Genomic DNA, 21,646 nt, shown 5'->3' on the forward strand with positions numbered 1-21,646 from the left:
ATATTTTGACTAAGGATTGATATACACTCCTCAAAGGAATTAAGGGATCACTTCTGCGAACCCGAAAAATTGCTCCCACTTTACGTGATCACAACTCCGTCAAAAATTGCTGTATAGATATCGTTAAACATTGGTTTGAAAGCCTGAAACCTCTAGTTTCGGATGCTCTGTTTCAAATTGTTGCTATGTTGGTTTTTTACAAAGTTGTAGCGAGATGAAGACAACATTGACGGTTAACAAAAATTTTGTGCAACTTTGGAACATCATACGGGGTGAAGCAAATTTTTTTGATAAATCTCGTTAATATCATTTGGAAGGGCTATCTTTCCTGTGTAAAATGTGTGGTTGTTGATTATTGTGCGATTTTTTTTATTCGAGTTTTTTCAACATTGAAGTAAATGTTGGCTCTTTAGCTTCAACTGGCTCCAGGAAGCGAAAAAATGATCGTAAAATCTTGTGCGAAAAAGCAATAGAAAGAGCGTTTCTTTTTCTTCAAGGCACTTTTTTTGTTTTCTCAATTTCATTAACATTTCGATATACCAGGTGTTTCTGAAAATTGCTTAAAAAATGCACAATTTCCATTTTTCCTTTAACTCGCTGTATCTCGGCGAGAAATGATCGCAATACCATGATCCGAACGTCATATTGAAGCAGAGATTCTGCCGATTCGATTGAGTACCCCATGAACTCGCTGCGACAATTTTTCACCTATGGCAGCTATGTTTGAAGTTAGTGCTTCGCAGAAATTAGCGCGCCACGTACAGCGGCTGCCCACAGCCTCTGGCCGGCCCACAGTGGAAAATTTGGACCAAACTCAAAATTTTGCAAGAAATCGATTTTGTAGTTAAAGTTGAAAAGCCCATATTTACTTCAATGTTGAATAACTCGAATAAAAAAAATCGCACAATAATCAACAACCACATATTTCACACAGGAAAGATAGCCCTCCAAATGATATTAACGCGATTTATCAAAAAAATTTGTTTCTCCCCGTGTGATGTTCCAAAGTTGCACAAAATTTTTCGGCCTGAATGGAAAATTTAGGGTGTACCATCGGTGGTACACGTGGCACGCAACGTGTTAAAGCAAAGTACAGTAAACCCTCCCATAACGGGGCACGTCGTAATCTGGTTTAATCGCGTTATAGGAGCGGGTTGACTGTAAAGAAAATGGTCACCGAAATCTGACATGCCTGACCTGTATGGACATTCCTCCTGCGGCAGTATGGTAAAGACATTCGAGCTGACACTCGGACTCGGAGATCGTTTGGAGATGGCCATCCACGTGACAGCGTAGAATCCAGGCTCTCTCTGAAGGAACTCGACGACGAAACTCCTGGCGTGCTGGGTCATCGCGATGCTGGCGTTTATCGCGCTATAGTTCCAGCCGCCGGAGAAGAAGTCGACTGTTCTGGCAGTGTCGACGCCTCCCTCGGGACAGATCACGCTGCGGTCCCTGGTGTTCGAGGCCGAGTAAACGACGATGCGATTCAGCGTGGTGCAATCCTCGACGTTGTCCAGGGTAATGCTGTAGCCGGCTGTTCTCAGGTAGAGGAAATTGATACGCGCGTCTTCCGGCTCGATCAGCCAAGGCTCGTTCACGCACTGGGTCGCGGTCAGGTCCTCCGTGTTGGTCAGGATCTCCTCGACGGCTGCCACACCGGGAATGATCCTCGGCAGAGGACTTCTCAGAGAGATTTCGCCGCTGGTCCCGCGCAGTCGTCGTTCCTCGAGCTTCGTCGAGCAGCCCTGCTCGCTCGTGTCCGCTCCCAGAGAAACGAAACGGTACTCTCCCTCGAAGAAGTAGTCCTTGTAGTCTTGCGTGACGTTCATCAGCGTCACCGTGAACCGGACCTCCACCACGTTTGACGTTAAGGTCCGCAAAGCGATCCGGTCGGTGACGTTCGAGCACAGGCAGTCGCGAACCTGAAAGATTCCATCGAACGATAAGAATAATAACGAACTAAAAAAGCAAAGGCTGCTTTGGGTACGAAGGTAATACTTAAGCGGGTAGACTCGTTTCCAGGATTGCAAAGGTACGGGATGCGCCTTCTCATTTCTCGAAAAACGAGTCTAGCCCCTTAAGGGCGTACCTTAAGTTACGAAAAGCGTACCAATTCGACACCCTGCCACGGGTACTCGGCAACGACGAGCTCGGCGCTGCCAAACTTCGGGGAGTCGGCCAAACGGCGGTCGCAGGTCCACCGATTGACCAACGGGTCCACGTAGGAGGAACATCCTTTGCTTCCGAACGAGGCTCTCGTTATCGACAGTTCTATTCTGTGGTCGGGCTCGGCCTCGAAACGATACACACAGCTAACGTTTTGCGCACCACCGCGTCCGTAGAAGAACACACTTTTCGGCGACGCGAATCGGCCGATCTTAGCGGAGGACAGGGACAAGGAGGACGTGGAAGACGTGGATGAGGTCGACGCGGAACCGTACACGTGATTGCAGGAGACCGCCTCGTGCACGAACTCGTACCGCAGCGCGAAGGTAATCGGGTAAAGGGCGCTCCCTTGGCGCAGGATGTGTTCGAGGGTCAGGTCTTTGCCGGTGGACACGTAGCTTTCTGCGAGGCTGCAGGGTCTCGTGTGACGGCTACCGTTCCGCAGGAGGCTGTGGTCGCACAGTCTAGGAGTGTCGTCCTTGCAGAACTGCCCCAGCAGCGAAATATTCTGCGAACGCGACCGATTTAATGAGTTATTTAAATCGAAGAGGAAAGTGTATTACCTAGATCCCGGAGTTTTAGGAGAACTAAAAGTTTTCTGCAACAATTTCGTGGAACATGAGGAACGTAAACGTTTCTTTCTTCGTTCAAGCATTCTAAAATCCGCAAGGGTACCGGTTTGGATTTGACCTTGGTCGAGCGAGAGTGTGGTGGCACACTCACACACCGCTAGATGCATATACGTACACGAGGATTGCAAGGGTCCGGCTTGTCTAATCACGTCTCGCTAATGCACATGTGGGGCCCCTACGTAGTCACAATCGCTAGATAAAAGACTTGCACTTGATCAAGTTGCACTTTCGAGGCGTAATTTTCATTATTCGGCAGCATGTAGCGGAGTTTGAGAAGCATTGGTCGGCGCGACAGTGCTGCCACTGTCAAGACATATACATTTTCTTAAATATCGAGAGATTTAGGGTTCTTATAGAAAAAGCATGCAACCTTTATGTTAAACTATACGTGTTTAAACGCACAGTTTGAAATTTACCAAGTACACCTAAACGGAGGGAGTCATTGTATCGGTCACTGTATCGGTAAAGCAGTGACTGAAGAATGAGAAACAGACATTAGCGCTCCTAGCGAAAAATGCCGGAACTATAGTTGTACCCAACCCTCCGTCTAGAGGTGTACTTCGGTAAATTTCAAACTGTGTGTTTAAACACGTATAGTTTAACATAATAAAGGATGCATTGACATTGTATGTGTCCCCGCGAGTGCGCTTGGTGTATGCTTTTTCTATAAGAACCCTAAATCTTTCGATATTTAAGAGAATGTATGTGTCTTGACAGTGGCAGCACTGTCGCGCCGCCCAATGCTTCTCGAACTCCGCTACATGTTGCCGAATAATGAAAATTACGCCTCGGAAGCGCAAAAGTAGGCCATCTTAAACACCAAGCGCGCTGGGTTGGTGTTTTATCTAGCGATTGTGACTACGTAGGATCCCAAATGTGTATTAGCGAGACGTGATTATACAGAAGCCGGACCCTTGCAGTCCTCGTATACGTATACCTGGATCTAGCGGGTGTGAGAGTGCCACCACACTCTCGCACCAATCGGACCAAGCCGGACCCACAGCCTTAGGGTGTGCGCATACTAGAGAGTCTCGAGAAGGCCGCGGAGCCTTCCTCTCCGTCTACCTGTTAGAGATTTGTTGCCGCATGGACTCCTTGCTCCCTTCCTCCAAGGCTTCCTGCCTTCTCGAAACGATCTGCGGCCCCCTCGAGACGCTCTAGTATGCGCACACCCTTAAGCGTTTCAGCGAAAGATAGAGGACGAGACGACGTTACCAGTGGGACGATCTAATTAGCCGTTTCGTTTCACTGGCAACGAGAAGCAAACGGAAGGATACCTTTCGGACAGGGGTCTCTTTATCTAGAGTATGATCGCCGTCCCATATGAGTAGCGTTGCGTTGCAATCGGACGTGACGTCGATGGTGGCAGCGGCCTCGGCGCTGGCAGCGTAATACTTGACGAAGGACAGCCAAACGATCTCGTTCGGCTTGCCCTGGAAATGATAACGGCAGGTCGTGTTCGGAGGCAACGAATGCTTGGGGTTCTCCAGAACGCCCGACGAGCTGTCCTCGCTGGATATATAAAAGTCGCAGTTGTTGTTCTCCTTCACGAACATCCTGGACTTCTCGTCTACGAACAGCACCTGCAACGAACACGATTGTGTTAGCTTCTCGATCGAGTTGAACGTGTCGAGGTCGAGAATCCAGTTGTTCGTCTAGAAGTTTACCTGAACCTCGAGCTCGAAACCGGGCAGAAAAGACAGGGGAACAGGATGGAACGGGGTGTCGTACGGCGACGTGTGAAACTCCAGCAGCATCGTGTTATGGCTGCTGACGATGTCCGGCACCGCGTCTCCTCCGCACAATCTGACCAACACTTTGTCCGACGTGGATCCACCGTCGTACACCGTCAGGTAGTCCTGCGCCGTGTTGCACTGATCCCAAGCTCTGGGGAACGAAACAATCCACCGTTAGCAAATCGTCGTCTTTCTGTCTGCGGCAGGGTTGCCATCTGCGAGTCTCGCCCAGGCCCCTTACCCTGGCGAGACTAGAATATGATGGTAACCCTGGTCTGCGGTCTCAGGCAGACCGAACGCGAGCATTATGCACGGTCGTCTGTAACAGTGTCATCGGATACCACTTCCAAGATCTCAGTGAAATCCCATCGACAGGCCGCTCTTTGGCCAAAGCCTAATTCATCACTTCCCATTTGTTAAGGACTGGACTGATGTTTCGGTAGAGCCCTTCGAATATTGCACTTGGTGCCGCCTATAATCGTAGGACCACTACTGATGTGGATTGTGAGCTATACTACTCTGATGTTTCTACTGATTCGACTTCTTGAGACTAACTAACTGCTCGCTCACCTAGGTCTAGCGACCGCCTTTTCAGGTCCTCCCCAAGTGTAGGGTGGGGGCGCGACTGGGCGTTACGATACGGTCTCTTAGACCTGGGAGGCTAAATTGAATGCATAAGTTAAAAAACCTAATTGTGCTTGTTGTTCTGTGCCACGTGTTGGCCGGTCTACTAACGAAATGACAATGGCTTGATGCTAAGGAAGAAATGATTGAAAACGTCCCAGATAGATCGACCGTATCATAAAGTCGATTTCTAGAGACCGTGCCTTAACACCATTTCTGTCCTTGTCATAGCATAGCCTTCCGAAAATACGTTACCACTTCGAAGAGCCATAGCGTACCATCCACCTACTAATAAGAACGAGTATCAAAGTGAACGATTACCTGAGGCTTCTGTCGGGTTTCGCGACCTGGTCCTTGATGTGTATTTTATGGCTGTTCCGTTGGCTGACGCCGAGCAAGGCTCGATATCCGGGCGGCGCGCGAGTCTGCTCGACGCGGTAGTAGCAAGTGACGTTCCTGGGGTAAACACCCGGGTAATTCGGGGACTGTAACCGGCAGGCCCTTGTGTCGCACTTGGTAAGCACGCGGTCACAATAGGTGCCGTTCACTAGCTCGCCTCGCCACGTGGACATGCTGCTGTTCCCGTATCTGAGATGAGCCTCGCTGCGTCTCAGGAACTTGTACGACAACTTGAAATCGAAATTGTAGCCACTCCCCTAAGCAAACGAGCAACCAGACTTCGGTAAAGATCCATCCTGAGACAACCTCTCTCTCTCTCTCTACCTCACTCTCTCGGCTTGTTCCACTTGCCTGCTCGGACAGTCGCTGTATGTACAGAGTCAAGTTGATGGAAGGCGTCTCGCTATAATACACCGTGTAGCCCCACGAGCTCCCGCACCATTGCCCACCGGTCACAGGACGACCCTCTTCGTGGATGGTCATGTAGCCGTCCGCACAACTTTTCGACTCGAGCGTCGAGAACCGACCCACCGTGAACGTATCGAACGTCAGCTGTGGACAACGAATCATTTTAGTCGACTCCCCCTAGGGAGAAACTCACTGGACACGGTGCACGATGATCTCGAAAGCAGCGTTTCCTCGCCAAAATTCTCGTCATCGATCATACATCGATCTGTTCCGATTTAAAGTATATACAACAGATTCTCGTTCATTGCATTCCCGTTCCTTACCCAAACCTCGCGATCGTTGGGAATGTATTTACTCTTCATGCCTCGCAAGATGTCTCGCGGGACGGCACACGGGAAAAGGGGCCATCACTTGCTCCGCCTATTCCCACTGTTGACACTCCCGTAGTCACGATATTTAGGCTTTGACGTCACATATATGTGCGATTGTTTCAACCAATACTTCGATGGAGCCGAGAACGCGCGTGAAACAAGGCGTGCACCTTTTACTCCGACCAATCGGCTCCGTCTTTTCGAGAGACTTCTTGTGATGCATGCAGGGTAGCTTAGTGGAGATGGTAATTCGTGGATTTATTTTTATATCGTTGTATATACACATTGATCGCAGAGAAATCTGAAATCTTCAGGGAAGGTCTGTTATTCCGGTCCCGTTTTCGTACAACGAGGGGGGATCAAAAGTGTCCTCGAATCAAATTCAACGGCTAACGAACCCCTTTCGATGGAACGCTGGGTTGTGTACAATTTTAACTTTATATCTTGATCGGCGTTTCCGCTGTTTCGGGCCCACCGTGCACCGGTAGCTTGCACTAGCTTAGATATACTAAGGGATATACTAGTGCAAGCCAGTGTCGCCAGATTAAAACTTGTCTCCCACACCATCATTCTCCTTCTACGACGCTATTCCCCGCGCTTTCGCCGCGGCCTGGTCACGTGACTCGTCTCATGTCTGTCGTGCGCGTGTCACGTGACTAGCCGGTACTGGCGGAGAGCGGATAATCCCTAGAAGTGGGCGGGTACCCGGAAATTCGAGATCGGGAACTCGAAAATTTGTATTGTTCGGAGACCGGAACTTTCCGAGTTCCCAACCCGAGTTATCAAAACCCGACCCGATTACCCGAAATCTTCGGGTACCCGTCCACTTCTAGCGATTAACCTCTCTCCGCCAGTATCTGCCAGTCACGTGACACATGCACGACAGACATGAAACGCATCACGTGACCGGGCCGCGGCGAAAGCGCGGGGAATATCATCGTAGAAGGAAACGGTGGCGCGGGAGACAAGTTTTAATCTGGCGACAGTGGCTTGCACGGCTCAGAGCTTGCTATTCTAGCCTCTACATTTAGGATTCAAGTAGGTATCTGAAGGTGATGGAGTTTGGAGTCTAGGATACGCGTTGTTCCACGGAGCGAACGGCAAAGTTCCAGTGACCCGACAAATAGTAGTGTATTACCATAGCCGAGATACCGAACGGTTAGACCGCGCGAGGTATGGAAGAAGTTAGGAACAAGATTGTTAGGCGGTTGCTGTGATTAAAGGCGCGGGGGCGCGGGCTCGGGTACAAAAAGAACCGAGCAACTTTGCGGGAAGTAACGCAACAGAAAATAAGACGGTGTTTCTCGACGGAGCATCTTTGCGGCTACCCGATAGAACTGATTAATTGTTGCACGGCCGGCAAAACGGGAAGGGAAACCGAAGGATAGAGGGGGAGAAGGAGTGAGTGTGTGTGTGTGTGAGAGAGAGAGAGAGAGGGAGAGGGGTGGAGCGGAATAAACAAACTTACAAGAGCAATTTCGAGGGACAAGGTATTTTCAGGGAAACAGGAGCGACGTAGCCCGAACGGACAGACAAAAAATGATTATCCGAGACCGGTCTGGAGGCTGTGTCTGGTCCGTGACAGTCCCGTTCCACTGCTAGAAGGGAGTCAGCATTTATTTTCTACGGGAATCAAGCTCCTTTCTTGTCCCACCTGAACTAGGTCTCCGAGGTCGGACCCGGCGGCAGTGAAGTTGAGATGACATAAGAATGGCAGTCGATCCTCCCTCGGCCGGCGGACCTCCACGCTGTAGGTTCTGCCCACGTCGCCGTACAGGGTTCTGTTGCACGCTGAAAAGCCACGTACCAAAATCTCTCACCACCCTAATCTCGCGTCGCCCGCGCGCGCGCGCCATCATCCGCCATTGTCGACCGAGAAGATCGACCGCTGTCGAAATCAAACTAATTGCCAGCGACGGAATGGAAGGAAACGCGACGTTGCTGGCTATTCTTTGCACGATTCGATTGTATCGAGGTTTTCGTTGAAATCTGGAACGAGTACCTCGCAGAATCTTTCTCGGATCTCGATCCGTGGCACGCGAAAAGCAAAGGAGAGTTTCGAGCATATTTGATCGGAAAGACTCGAAGCCGTCTCGTCTAAATTCAAGTGCGCTCGGAACCGCGCCGTTTTTATTTTCAAAAGGCCGAATCTGCTCTGCTCTGTTCTGCTTTGCCCACTCCAACCCATCGCTACTAATTGCTTCTCGGTACCCGGTTTAGCTCCCTCGAACGAAATCGCCCGGAAAAAACCGCCGCGTGTCTCGAGCACATTCAAATTTCCCAGGATCGAACGCGGAATGTACAGGGCGGCGGACTCACGGGTGCAATATTTCGGCTCGTCGGAGTTGTCGCCGCAGTCATTTTCCCCGTTGCAGTATTTGTCCTGGGCGATGCAGTTGCCGTTGTCGCATAGGTACTCGGACGATCTGCAAACGGAATGCGAATAAACCGTAAAACACTGTAGGTATCCTTCGACGACTACACGGACGTGGCTGACGTGACTGCTGAACCGATGCAACCGCGTTAAACTTAAAAGTCGTCGTACATCCGACAGAGAAACGCCCGAACGACGTATCCGTAACTATCAAAACGCGGGTGACACTTTCAGCGCATTGTCTGCCGCGTGAATTTTGTTTGTTCCACACGAGTTTTGTTTGTTTCATTCATATGAACGGTCAGAGGTATTAATTGCACTGTGCATAATTTAGTTCATTGCAGAACGAATAAACTGACATATTCAGTGCCGCTAATTTTATGATGATCATTTTTAAGCAGGTCAACGGTAACCATCGCACTGTGGGGCATGGCCATTTTGTAGCCGGTCGAAACTATTGCAACGCTATTAATAATGTCAAAGTCATAATTAGTCTGCCGATCTTGATGCAAAATAAAAAATGTTTGCATTGACTGCAAGACGCAGGAGTGAAATAAAAATTTCTTTCTTTTTTTAATCATCTGGTTCCGCTGAAACCAATACGCTCACGTATTTAAATCTTTTTAATATGTCCACTGCTTTAAATTGTGCTTACCCATTTTTGTCATAATATCACTGCTCCGAAAGTACAATGACACAACTGCAAAAATTGAAGATTCGGTTTAATTCTTCTATAAGAAGAATTTAATTATTAATTATTCTATTCCAACTTTTAAGTTATTTCAATTTATAAAATAATAAATACCAGCCTCGATTTACATTATGTCGATTTACAAACATCTAGTAAATGCATTTATCAGTCCGCCAACACAATAAAGTCAATTTCACAAAGTTTACAGTTGCGTCATTAAACTTCCGGAGCAGCGATATTTTATAATATATATCATTGAATTAAAATTAAACCGAGTGTGACTCGACATCAGAGGAAGAAAAATGTAAAGGATTTTAATTTCTTATTTTTTAGTTGAAAACAAATATAAGTTCCACAAATATAAATTACAATAAAGTTCGAGAGCTATATATTTAATATAATTAGTAAACAAAATTGTTTAAAATAAGTAGCAGTCGAGGAACTGTTCTTTGGAGTGAATTTCAATAAAATTGGAAAATAATTCGGAGAGCGCAAAGGGTTAACACTGCCTACGACATTATCAAATAAAAAATACGATTTCATATTGAAAAAAATCAAAGTAATCTTGCTGTTTTCTTTCAAACAAAATCTTTTTAAAGTTCCATGTACATATTGCAGTTTGTACATGTGTGAATACTGTTACACAATTCTTTCAAACATTTTTTAAAAGCAAAGATACGTTTCTTGTTTATAAGAACAAGAAACAAGATAAAAGAGAAGAGTACTGCAGTGTATGAAACATTTATCAACTGGGTGTGTACCGTACATTGTAACTAATGTGGATATCGTTGTTCTGTTAGATGAGCGACGACTTTTGATCGATCATGGCGTAGAACGCCCCGAGATAATCGTAAGTCAGAGGTAATGCAATGTAAAAGGAGTGTATGCTGGAGTAAATGGTGTCCTTTGCTACAGACAGGTTACCTGCAAACAGCAACATTGTCCGGATTGAATGCCGGCGTGGTAGTGGCGCTTTCGGGGTGGTAACTAGCGGAGCCAGCCTCGATCGAGGCCGTGATCGCGGCTGCGATCAGCAGCAACCGCCGGCACATCAACATGCCCCCTCACCCTGAAAAAATTAGGATCAACGTCAGAGATGTCAAACTTTCGCAACGTTCCCTAAGCTCTACACGGCGCGATAGCGCTAACACGTTCACCGCCAAATTACAAAGAAAATTGAGCAAAACTAGTTAATGGGACCAAAACTGGAAAGATAACATTTTTTGGGGGGGGGGGGTGAAAAGGGGTTTTGAAATCTAAGATGGCGGCATGACATAAAATTAAAACTCTATAGGGGTGCATGGGGGGTTAAAAGGTTTTATGGAGAAACAATATCAATTTCCGAGGGCATCAAACGGTTTTCTGTGCGAGCGAAGCCGCGGGCGAAAGCTAGTACAATATAAGAAAAAAAGTTGTGGTTATTGGTGCAGTTTTGCTCCTCACTGTAGGTCCAAGTCAAAATCATGTTTGTGGATATATCCGAAATAGCACATTGATGTGGAAAACAAAAGAAACGACTAGAAAGAAATTTTTCTTTTCGTTCCTCTAATAAAATCGAAGTCGTTACATGGGCGTGGCCCACAACTATTCTCGCATTATAAAATTAAGCATCGTGCACAAATGATTAATGCGACGAGATAATACGCCGTTGTATCCGGAACGGTTCATGTGTAGAACAGTTTCCCGCGAGGATGGTTCGCGCGGCTGTTACGGCAACGGTATAAGAAATTGTGAAAGTAGAAAATTTGACTTTCTAGATGAAATTGCTGGAGCGCCGATGGTGATGGGGACGAACGGTTCGCATCGGGAAACGCATAAACCAGTGTTATTGACGACAGGCTGGCCTCAGCAGAAAACTGTGACAGGATATCGCGCGGACCATTGAGCGGTGCGACGCGACGGAGGAGCAAAGTCGTTATCGGAGAACGAAACGACTTGTCCCGCGATGAATCGTGGGATGAACTTCAGAGACAGTCCCCATCCGACACGTACCGACTCGCACACGAGCGCATAAGGGGCAAGCGTAATGGCTGCGCGCGCTCGCGGGACGATTTTAATACACGACACGAGTAGAACAGGGGGGCTTATTAAGACGGAGAATGTAGCTTCCGGGCTGGCTGTGCTTGTGCCTGGACCGCGTCGCGTCGCGCCAGCAAGTGGATTATGCTAATTCTATTCAGCCCGCTATATTTATCCCCGGGAATATGTTTCCTTATCCCCTCGGAACAAAGAGCCGCGCGCACTAGTTCTCGTCGGTTCGTTCCGAAATTTTTCCGGGCTCATTTAACCTGTCGATGACGAAGAGGTGGCTCTCGGAAACGGCCGGTTCCGACGCCGCCGGCAATCTCATAAAGGATAACCGGATTGCCAGTCGGGGGAGGAACCTCCTGCTGTCTGCCTCTGATGCTTCTGCTGCTACTGCGTGGGGTACGCGAGCCGCTAAAGGCTCTGTTTATTAAGTCGGTAAGCAGAATCTGGGCCAAACCCCCCGGCCCCTCGGCTTCATCCCCGTCCCCGGAAACACGTAGCGCCGAGTGGAATATGCTAATTCGGTAGAGGCTGCTGCCATCGTCCCTCCTCCTCGTCTTGATTTCTCCTTGTCCCGGCCCGTTTCGTCTCGTCTCGTCTCGTATCGTAGACCGAATATACGGCGAGCGGTATAAGTGTGTCACCGGAATTGCAAACGCAACTTAGGCGCGCATGGTCAATTTAACGCAGCTAAGTGTCGGGCAAACGAATCAGACGATTTTTCGGATCGCCCAGTGGAATCGGAAATGCTGACCACCCAACCCTCGGAACACGGTGCTCTTTGTCGGAAATCCGGAAATTAACCCTTTGCAGTCGAAGCTACTTTAGCTCGAACATCAAATATTTCTTTCGACCTAGAATAATTCTACATAAATGATTTTTTCCATTTTATGGATATGAAAATGATATAAAGGCTCATTCCATGCCAAATCGATCACTTTTTGCAGGTACCATCGGTCGATTTTGTTCTAAATGAAATATGTTGTAGTCAATGTGACATTAGGGGGGGGGGGGTTTAAGTCATCATTTTGCCGGTTTCGAATTTTTTTAGAAATAGCAGGCCCTCAAAGTTTTCAATTTTTGCCCGTTTTGGCGAACACGGGCCTCACTTATGAATTTTTATCTCGGGAACTGTTTGTCCGATTGAGCTACATTTTTTCTGTTTTATTCGGAAAGGATTGGACTATTACAAAATAATTTTTTCAACCTCGAAAATCAACTTTATAATGTCGAAAAATTTAAACAAATTCTTTTTTTACGTTTTATCGAATGACCCAATACCTAATGCAATACTTAAATGTTTAATAATTGGTTAGATACCAACATGTTTAATAATGTAAACAATATTTTGAATAATGGTACAGCAATTTCTAGTGGTGCCTCTCTCTCTCTCTCTCTCTCTCTCTCTCTCTCTCTCTCTCTCTCAGAGTAACCACTCAAGTGCTAAGGGTTAAGGGGTAGACTCTCGTTTCCAGGATTACAAGGGTGCGCCTTCTCATTTCTCGATAATGCAAAGATGTGGTTTTTCAGTAGTGAAAAGCGATAGGTAAAAAATCAATCTAGGTCAAATAATCGCCTTGAAAAGTCCTATTTTTATTATTTGGAAACATAAAGCTGCGCATGCAGGTATTTTTCTAAAGCCACGACAGCTTTATGCTGCCGAATAATGCAAATTACGCCTCATAAACGTAAAAATAGGACTTCTCAGGGCGATTGCGGCCTAGATTGATCTTTTATCTGACGTTTTTGACTACTGAAAAACCTCATTTATGCATTATCGAGAAATGAGAAGGCGCATCCCGCACCCTTGCAATCCTAGAAACGAGTCTACCCACTTAACGAGGAGACAGCGGACCGTATGCATTCATGACAGAAATGGATAGACGCAGTTTAAAGTAGCAGATTAGAAGAATTTAACTTTCCATGTCGAGTGTGGACTACAAGATGTAGACAATCTTTCTCGAAAAGGTTCTCTCTCCTCTTTATAAGCGCTTCAGGATCACCGTCGCAAGCATAGTTTTTCGGTGACGAGGGTCGCCTCCGCCGGTGAGCAAACAAGATGGCGGTCTGGAGCGGATTTCTCGGGGCCATTTTAAAAATCAGTTTCGGCGGTTATTCCGCGGTGAAAAAGGACGGTATCCCGACAAGAAGAGAGGAGGAGGAGGCGGCGGACGCGGGTTAAATTGGCCGCACCAGCCTCGAAATTGGGTCGGTGCACGGGAAAATCGACTGTAGATTGAGAGGACCTCTTCGCGGTGGATCAAGCTTCGAGCCCCTAGCCCCGAGCCCCGTCTACGTCCGCGCACGCGGCCAACCCACCTTTTCTTCCCTTCGAAAAAACCTCTCTCCCGCCGTGGTCGTTTCCATCGATGCGAAATTGGGGCTGGCGAATCGTCGGCCAAGAATAGGCGAAAGCCCGGTTCGAGGATCGACGATTTCTACGGTCCCGTGGTCTCTACCCTGATCATTATGCCTGCTATACTCCTCCGAGGGAGGAACGGGGAAAGAAGAACGGTTCTGTCGAACGCCTATCGCGCTCCAGTTCGGCTGCACAGCCTGTTACAACGCATCGACATCAACCCGATACGCAAATTGGCCGTGATGCTCAGATCCGCGTAGCAATGATTCGGTGATCGCGCCAGCGCGCGGCGACTGTAATTGGAACTTCTGCCGTCATTGGGGCCTAGCAATGTCCTGGAGCTAGCACAGCGGTTCCACGTCAAGATTCACCGGATCAGAATCAATACTGGGTGAACTAGAGGACGTATGTTTTTTAAATTTTGCAGACTTGTTTATGAATGTTTAGACTACACCCATGAATTTTTGTACGTTGCTGTCATTGGTACTGTAGTAGCTATTCACATTCTTGTCCTCGTTGAATATCAACTTGATAGGGCGCATATTGAGCATTTGTCAGAGGCGAACTGAACAACTGGATGTACGATTGGAACCCGAATATTTCCTGTACACCCTGCAGCCTTTGCCAGTGGTAGCGTGTACGCATCGTCGATAATTAGGAGATCTACATCGGCCGAGCGAAAGCTGCCGATCGGCTACTTGCCCAGAAGCAGGGGAGCCCGTCGACACTTCTTCCTGGCAGCTTTCCCTGTCGGATCGAAACGTTCAATGGCGGCCGGTCTATCTCGCGACGAGCCAGCCATCCACGTCTGCGGATACGGGACAAAGTGATAAAGCTAGATGCCGGATAGACTTTGTCGGACGACGAATATTCCGCCGGAATTGAATGGTCCCGCTATCGATGGTTATCGGCCTGACGGGATTCGGGCTCAATGGAGGGAAAGAGAGAGTGGGAGCGAGAGAGAGGGAGGCTTGGTCTACTAGGTTTTCGCGATGAACCGCGAACCAGCTGCTACCAAAAGCGAAATGAACGGACGACGAGCCGTCCCTCCGGAACTCTTCGGTACCGAGCAAAGAGGACATAAGACGGAGAACAGGTTGCACAGAAGGGGTGCATCGATCCTCCAGGATTCGCATACCAATCGGAATCGAAAGGCATGCTTCTCCCTCGCGCGCGAGAAGCTATAATTACGCAACAGGTTGCGGTAGCTTCTTCGCGAAGAATTTACGAGCAGCGCTGATGCGTGACGGGCAAGAAGGGGACGCGCGCGCGTTTCATTCGATAAAAATGTCAGAAGAGACGGTCGGGCCGCCGATTGATCGCTGCGACCGGACCGGGGGAAAACCTGCTCCGCGTGATCAATAACGAGGAAACAGTTCCGCCGCCGCGCCGCTTGCCAGTCGGATAAAGGTGACTTTAACGACCGTTCCCGGAACGATTTCGTGACCTTATTCCTCGAAGATTAAAGGATAGAGGCTCGGTAAATGTTAATGGAATGGCGACGGAGCGAGGAGCGCCTCTCGATTTTTCGGTCGCGTGTTGCCTCGCGAATTCTCGACGCGCGATCGACCAGGTTCAAAGAGGGTACGCTTCGACAGGAGCAACGACGGGAATCCACGTAGGCCGTGATCTACTCGACGTGTCCTGAATTACTAGACTGCCGATTTTATGCGTTTATGTTAAAAATGAACGGATGCACTAAACTACTAATGTTATGATATTGTTTCCGACGTGGTATTATTAGAAAACGATTGTCATAGAAATGTTAACACTGAACATCAATCTGTTCGTTCTGAAATGAACGGAAGTCCAGTGCGAGATTTCAACTTCATTATTAGACTGAGGATCTTTATGCAAAATAAGAATTGCCTGCATCGATCGCAAGAAATAGAAACCAAATTCGATGTTATTTCTTCCCTTATTGATTTTCACCTTCAATTTTTAAAATTTTCCAACAATTTCGAATTTCATCTGCTCAATTTTTCTATAATTGCATAAAGATTCGCAGTCTATTCATCATCCAGTAGCTAATAATAATTATCAATAACTCTGGGGTTGTTTATACAAATGAAATAGGCAAGACAGTCAACGTGTTAAAAGAGTTTGTGTTCCTCGCGGTCAACTTAGAAAACATCTATTTTACATAAAGACCCGCAGTCTATAAATATAGCCTTCGAAAGTTTTACTTTGTCGACGCAATGCGCTATGATTCAAAATAGCAGCACTAGTTGGATGACCGACGCCTTTATCAGGCCATTTAACTGGGCGTTTCGGAGCAGAAACATATTTCCCATGGTACCGGTGCGGTGGATGCTGATCGACTATGAATTGTGGATTGGTTTCAGCGTAGACGCCGTTCAAAATTTGGCGGAGGTTCCTCGGCGATGAACAACCGCGCCGTGGAGGTCATCGTCCAAGACATGTCCGGCAACATTATGCGAAAACGCCATGGGGAAAGGTCGATGGCGGAGCTTTCCGGAAGTTGAACAGCGACGGGTATTTTTTTTGTGTGTGTGTGTTGGTCGGTCGCGCAGCTCAATCTATAGATTCCCCTAACCCCGATATCCAAGCGTACATCCCCCGGGCGTTACGAGACAGATGCAATGTGTCTACCTATTCGTGGAATAGGGTGCCTGCACATATGTGGTCGGACGAAGTTGGACGTTGGCAGGGAAAAGTGCCAGAAGGTACTGAAAAGGGAAGGAAATAAGCGCTGTACGTGGCGAAGGCGGTTTCCCCGTTGCCAAAAATCAAACTTTCTGGACCGTGCTCTCTCTCGTGTGGGCTGCGGGGCTGTAGGAAGTGCGAGGGGGAGTATGGAGGGGCAGAGAGTCCAAGTGCGACCATAAATAAAATAAAATCCGGCCCATAGATAACGGCCGCGTATTTTGCAATATTATATTCGGCGGCCGGTTTTCAATTGTGCGTTAGTCGTTTGCAGAACGGGAATATCCACCGGTTGATTAATATTTGCCTGAAAGCCCCCGGTCGTTCCGCGCAGTAAAAGCGAGCTATTTAATTAGATCCTACGGGCCGAGTCATTATATAAATAAAACGCCGCCAGGAAGCGGGACGAGATAGAATTTTCAACCGGGCGTAGCCGACCCGGGTCGCGCGATACCAGAGACGAACAGAATTTCAATGCTTCTTTCAGCCCTTCCTGATCGCGTCCTCGCGAAATTATCAAAGCACCTCCCCGGTCTATTTCTGCCCGTTTATTTGCCGAGCCACTACCACAGCAACGTCTTAGCTAGCTGAAGATGCGAAAAGCTCGATCGTTTTGGCGATCCGGTCGCGTCGAAGCCGTGTCAACTTTCGTGCGATCGTCGAATTTATTTATTTGCTCCGTCGTGTCCGAATGCCCGTTCGTCGATCGCGAACCGATTGGTCCGCTAGAACGCCAGGCAATCTCCGTTGATCAAACACGCGCCGCGTCGGTCCCCCACTCGTTCTTGCGGCCACGTAGGTTCGGCCAGAGAGCTGAGCAAGTAAATGCTGGCTGGCGCGACCTGGCATCATCAGGATTTTATCTGCCCGGTAATTCCTTTCTATCGGTTCTGCGGCGCCGGAAAAAAGTCAATTTATTCAGACTCGTGTGCGACTCGCCGTTGATAAATGTCCTTTTTCCGATCCTCCGGATTTATTCTCTGTCCGCAACACGTTGCCTCGCCCCGATCGCGCTACAGTCGACCCTCCTCCATCGCGATTAATTCGCACCGCGTCTATAAGGAACTCGGAATTAGCAGAAATCGCAGCAAGGTGAATTAAATTTCACACATGTCAACTACAAATTTTTTGTACGTTTACTGTACTTTCCATTATTATAGTAAGGAGCAAAACTGAACCAATAACCACAAGTTTTGTATAAATCGTTATTTATTGCTAGGAAAATTGAACCAATAACCACAAGTTTTGTATAAATATCGTTATTTATTGGTAGAAATATAGATGGATAACCAAAAATCATCATGAATCAGTACATGTACAAGGATATTTTACAAGATCATCTCATAGATGCTGTTGAAAATATGCCTTTTGAAGAAAAAAAAATGTAATTTTCATGCATGACCGAGACCCTAAGCTCACTGCTAAAAGTGTAAAAAATTGGCTCTGTACTAAAAAATTTTCTATTCTGGATTGGCCTGCACAGAGGCTCGACCTCAACCCCATGGAGAATCTATGGGGTTTACTAAAAGGACGACTTCGGGATTCATATGACTCCCAACCAACTTCAATCACAGGTTTGTATGATAGAATTCAAGAACAGTGGGAACAAATATCTCCGGATTATTGCAAGAAATTAGTAGAAAGTATGCCAAAGCGAATTAGTGCAGTTTCACAAGCACAAGGCTTGTGGATGAAATATGAAAAATAAATAATATATTAAATATTGCCAAGTATCGGATGTGGTGCAAAACCGAGTCAACCTATTTTTGTTGTCATCGCTAAACGAGGAGACATTAATTATTGAAATAAATTTCTTAAGTTACTTCTAACTATGATAAAAATAATTGTAATGTTGATTTTTTGTTATTCTTCTATATTCCTAGCTAAAACTTGTGGTTATTGGTTCAGTTTTGCTCCTTACTGTATGTACCATCAACTCGGGGAGGAAGACGTTCCGGGACTCTGTCTCTTTAGAATCCGATCGGGGTTCCGTAACCGGAAATTATGCGTATCTAATAATATCAATCGGACATCTTTTTAGGAATTGCAAAGAGCAGAAATTGTGAAATCCAGCTTCTCTCTCTATCTCTCTATCTCGACCTCGATAATCTCGATTCTGTAGCGAGAAGCGGCGCGGGTCAGTTGAGATTTCGAAATTCTAAGGGATCCCGGGCGCGTTTCGTTTTTTACGGGCGAGGTTTTCAGTTACGTTTTACGACTCGACGGCGGCCATATGCATCGGGAATTAGTGTCCCCGCCGATTCGAATCCCCCAGAGCGTGCCTCCTTTCACAGCCACGGGCGACGCTTTATCTTCCGACGTCATCAGGGTCATCTGAACAAAGATCGGCCGCGCGCGAGTTTCTACAGTATACCGGGTTACACATTCGTCATTGCGATTTCCGACGGAGGCGGGGTTCGTTCCGAGCAAACCTCCCCCTCGTCCGTTTTCAATCCCCGGGCTTCCCCGCAATTTATACCCGACCGAGCGAACCTATCGCGATCCCACCGACAAAACAGGCACATGTATTACCCAGACTTGTCTATCAGAAGTTGGATAAGGATGGCTGGCGCGACCTGGCATCATCAGGATCTTATCTGTCGTCGGTAATCTTGCTCCATCGGTACCGTATCCTGGTCCCGTGCACGCGTCATACATCACCACGCCGCGTCGCAGACGACGTATACACACACGTATCACGAACACGTACACCCGGGATCTGACGCTTAGCTTTTTGCGAGGGCGTCAGCGGAACGTACGCGCGCGTACACCCTGTCTCGGGTTAAGGGTGCCAAACTTTCTCGATAAGGTAATGCCTCGATATAGAGGAAAGCAGCTTAATTTGGACCGGCTTCTAAATTCGAATAATACTTATTCCTATATAAATTAATTTAAGTGACATCCTTTACCGTGAAATTATTGTTCTTACGCCGTTTGCTAACGCCACCGAAATAAGAGACTGGACACTAACTAAGTAACCACTTTACTGTGATGCAACCTTTCTCGTTAGATAAGCCACTTAACTTTTTTTACCACGCTTATATGAACTTGCCCTGTTGTTGTATGCGTCATATCTTAATCGAATTTTAATATACACACTTGCTTCCGATGACAATAACAGTAGAAAAAATAAAATATATTTGAAAAACTTTTTAAAAACCACGCTTATATTAAACTGCACTGAAAAGGAGAAAATAAGTTTTTTTCCTGGTTCTTCATAAAATACGGAATCCAGTTAAATGATTAATAATGTTTTCCCCCAAAATTTTATGCAATTAGTTCAAAATGTCTTCTGTTATCAAATTCGTGTCGGAATAGATAGAAAAATTTAATATAAATTTAAATAAAATTATGACATTAGTGACTATAAAAATAAAAGCGTAGAGCGCTGAACTATATTGACGTAATCTTCGTGGTCCGTCCACTCTTTTATTTTTATAGTCACTAATGTCATGATTTTATTTAAATTTATATTAAATTTTTCTATCTATTCTGACACTAATTTTATAACAGAAGAAAGTTCGAATTAATTGCTTAATAATATTATTAATCATTTAACTGGATTCCGTATTTTATGGAGAACCAGGGAATAGATAATTGTCTGCTTTTTAGTGCATTTTAATATAAGCGTGGTTTTCAAAAGGTTCTTTTTATACATTTCCGATTGGTAGAATTGTTAAGAAATGTTAGGGAATAGGAAGGAATGCAATAATTAGGATACAAGCAGAGTAGGTTAGGGTAGGAATGAGTGAGACAAAGAAAAAGAGTGAGAGAAGGTATGGACCGAATGTGTGAAATAAGATAGATACGTAAAGTTAGCAAATACAATGGTAGAATTGTTCAGAAAGATCGTATCTTCAATGTAGTATATTAAACATCATCAGAATTATTTTATATTGTTATTTTCTCCATTTTTATTTCCATATCTATAGTTAAATGGGTGTCTGGGAGAACACTTTTAAATTTTTCACCCTTTCAAATTTTACAGGAGCGCAATTTTGAACACGAACGCGAATTGCAATAATAAAAACCAGCTGAAAATGACAAATGTCTTTCTTTCATTGGAAAAAGACTGAAAACTGAAAGACTGGTTTGTTTTAATTAATGCGAAATATATTCCTAATTGCGCTCCTACAAAATTTAAAAATCCTGACATAGACCCTTCTTCCAGACACCCATTCAGTTATTTGCGGTTGGCATTTCGTTTTTCAAGAAAATTGGGTTCGAATATTCGGTGGTTACGCGTCGAATAGGCTGGCGCGTCTGACCATCATCAACCAATTCTACTTCTCGCGAATGCTAGGTTGGGACACGTTGTACTACGACATCGTTGCTTCGATCCAGCGCTTCGAGAGCTGGGAATTCTCTTACGCGAGACTTCATCAACGGCGAGCAAATCTAGTGCACTTGCATTGTCTAAATATTGATCAGCGAACGGAAAACTGACGTTGACAGAGGCTGCATCTTCTAAAAAGATATAAAAACAACGTGTCTTCTTCGTCAGCTACCGTTTAGGTTCACCAATATCGCGCAAATGTTAGTGATGGCCTGGCAAAATCAGTGAACTCGATTTATCACGGTGATCTCGGAATCACAATCACAATCATCTCAATTGAATTAGTTCATTTTTTAAACACATCAATTAGCTTGCATAATATATCTGCATATAATGTAAATTTCCTTCATTTAATGATAAAGATAAAAAATATTCGATTTTCTTTTCCATTCCTTATTTCAGTATTTTGAAAAGAAAAATATTAACTCTTCCTCTCGATTTCGAGATAGTAATATTTATGTGAAAAGTATAGAAGTGCAGACAATTTCTTTTATGTCTATGTATGTATATGCTATGTATAAAGTTTTACAAAATACTAATGTATTGCTTAACGATTATAAGAAACGCAAATGATTGTTTGAGAAACGTATTTTGTTTTGATGTCGGTCATATAAAACATACAGATGTTTCTGTGACTTGTCCGAAGAACAATTATGCTCTCCGCCAATCAGAAGAGATCACGAACATCACGAATCACTGTTATTGGAAACGAACGTGATCACGAGTGATACAAAAGTAGGAGTTCACGCCATCCCGGGCGAACATACGGATCACGAAAATCACGGAGAATTTTGCGCGGCGGGAAATTTGAATTATAGCTTGGAACTGAATCTATGTATCTCGCTGCTGTGA

The 21,646-nt window shown here is 46.0% G+C and overlaps 1 protein-coding gene across 1 annotated transcript in view; it reads right to left on the minus strand.

Moving 5' to 3' along the window:
* The window catches only part of LOC143214060 (uncharacterized), a 71,807-nt gene that overhangs the window by 2,536 nt on the left and 47,625 nt on the right, over positions 1–21,646 (minus strand). Inside the window, exons 2-10 of the mRNA XM_076434617.1 lie at positions 10,329–10,473; positions 8,659–8,765; positions 7,994–8,130; positions 5,912–6,112; positions 5,483–5,817; positions 4,469–4,688; positions 4,079–4,384; positions 2,114–2,677; positions 1,198–1,925 (exon numbers count right to left, since the gene is read on the minus strand). Of these exons, the coding sequence (XP_076290732.1) occupies positions 1,198–1,925; positions 2,114–2,677; positions 4,079–4,384; positions 4,469–4,688; positions 5,483–5,817; positions 5,912–6,112; positions 7,994–8,130; positions 8,659–8,765; positions 10,329–10,462 (2,732 nt within the window). The 5' untranslated portion in view covers positions 10,463–10,473. The remainder of the gene's footprint in view (positions 1–1,197; positions 1,926–2,113; positions 2,678–4,078; positions 4,385–4,468; positions 4,689–5,482; positions 5,818–5,911; positions 6,113–7,993; positions 8,131–8,658; positions 8,766–10,328; positions 10,474–21,646) is intronic.

This window comes from Lasioglossum baleicum, chromosome 12, assembly GCF_051020765.1.
Source record: "Lasioglossum baleicum chromosome 12, iyLasBale1, whole genome shotgun sequence".
Lineage (NCBI taxonomy): Eukaryota > Metazoa > Arthropoda > Insecta > Hymenoptera > Halictidae > Lasioglossum > Lasioglossum baleicum.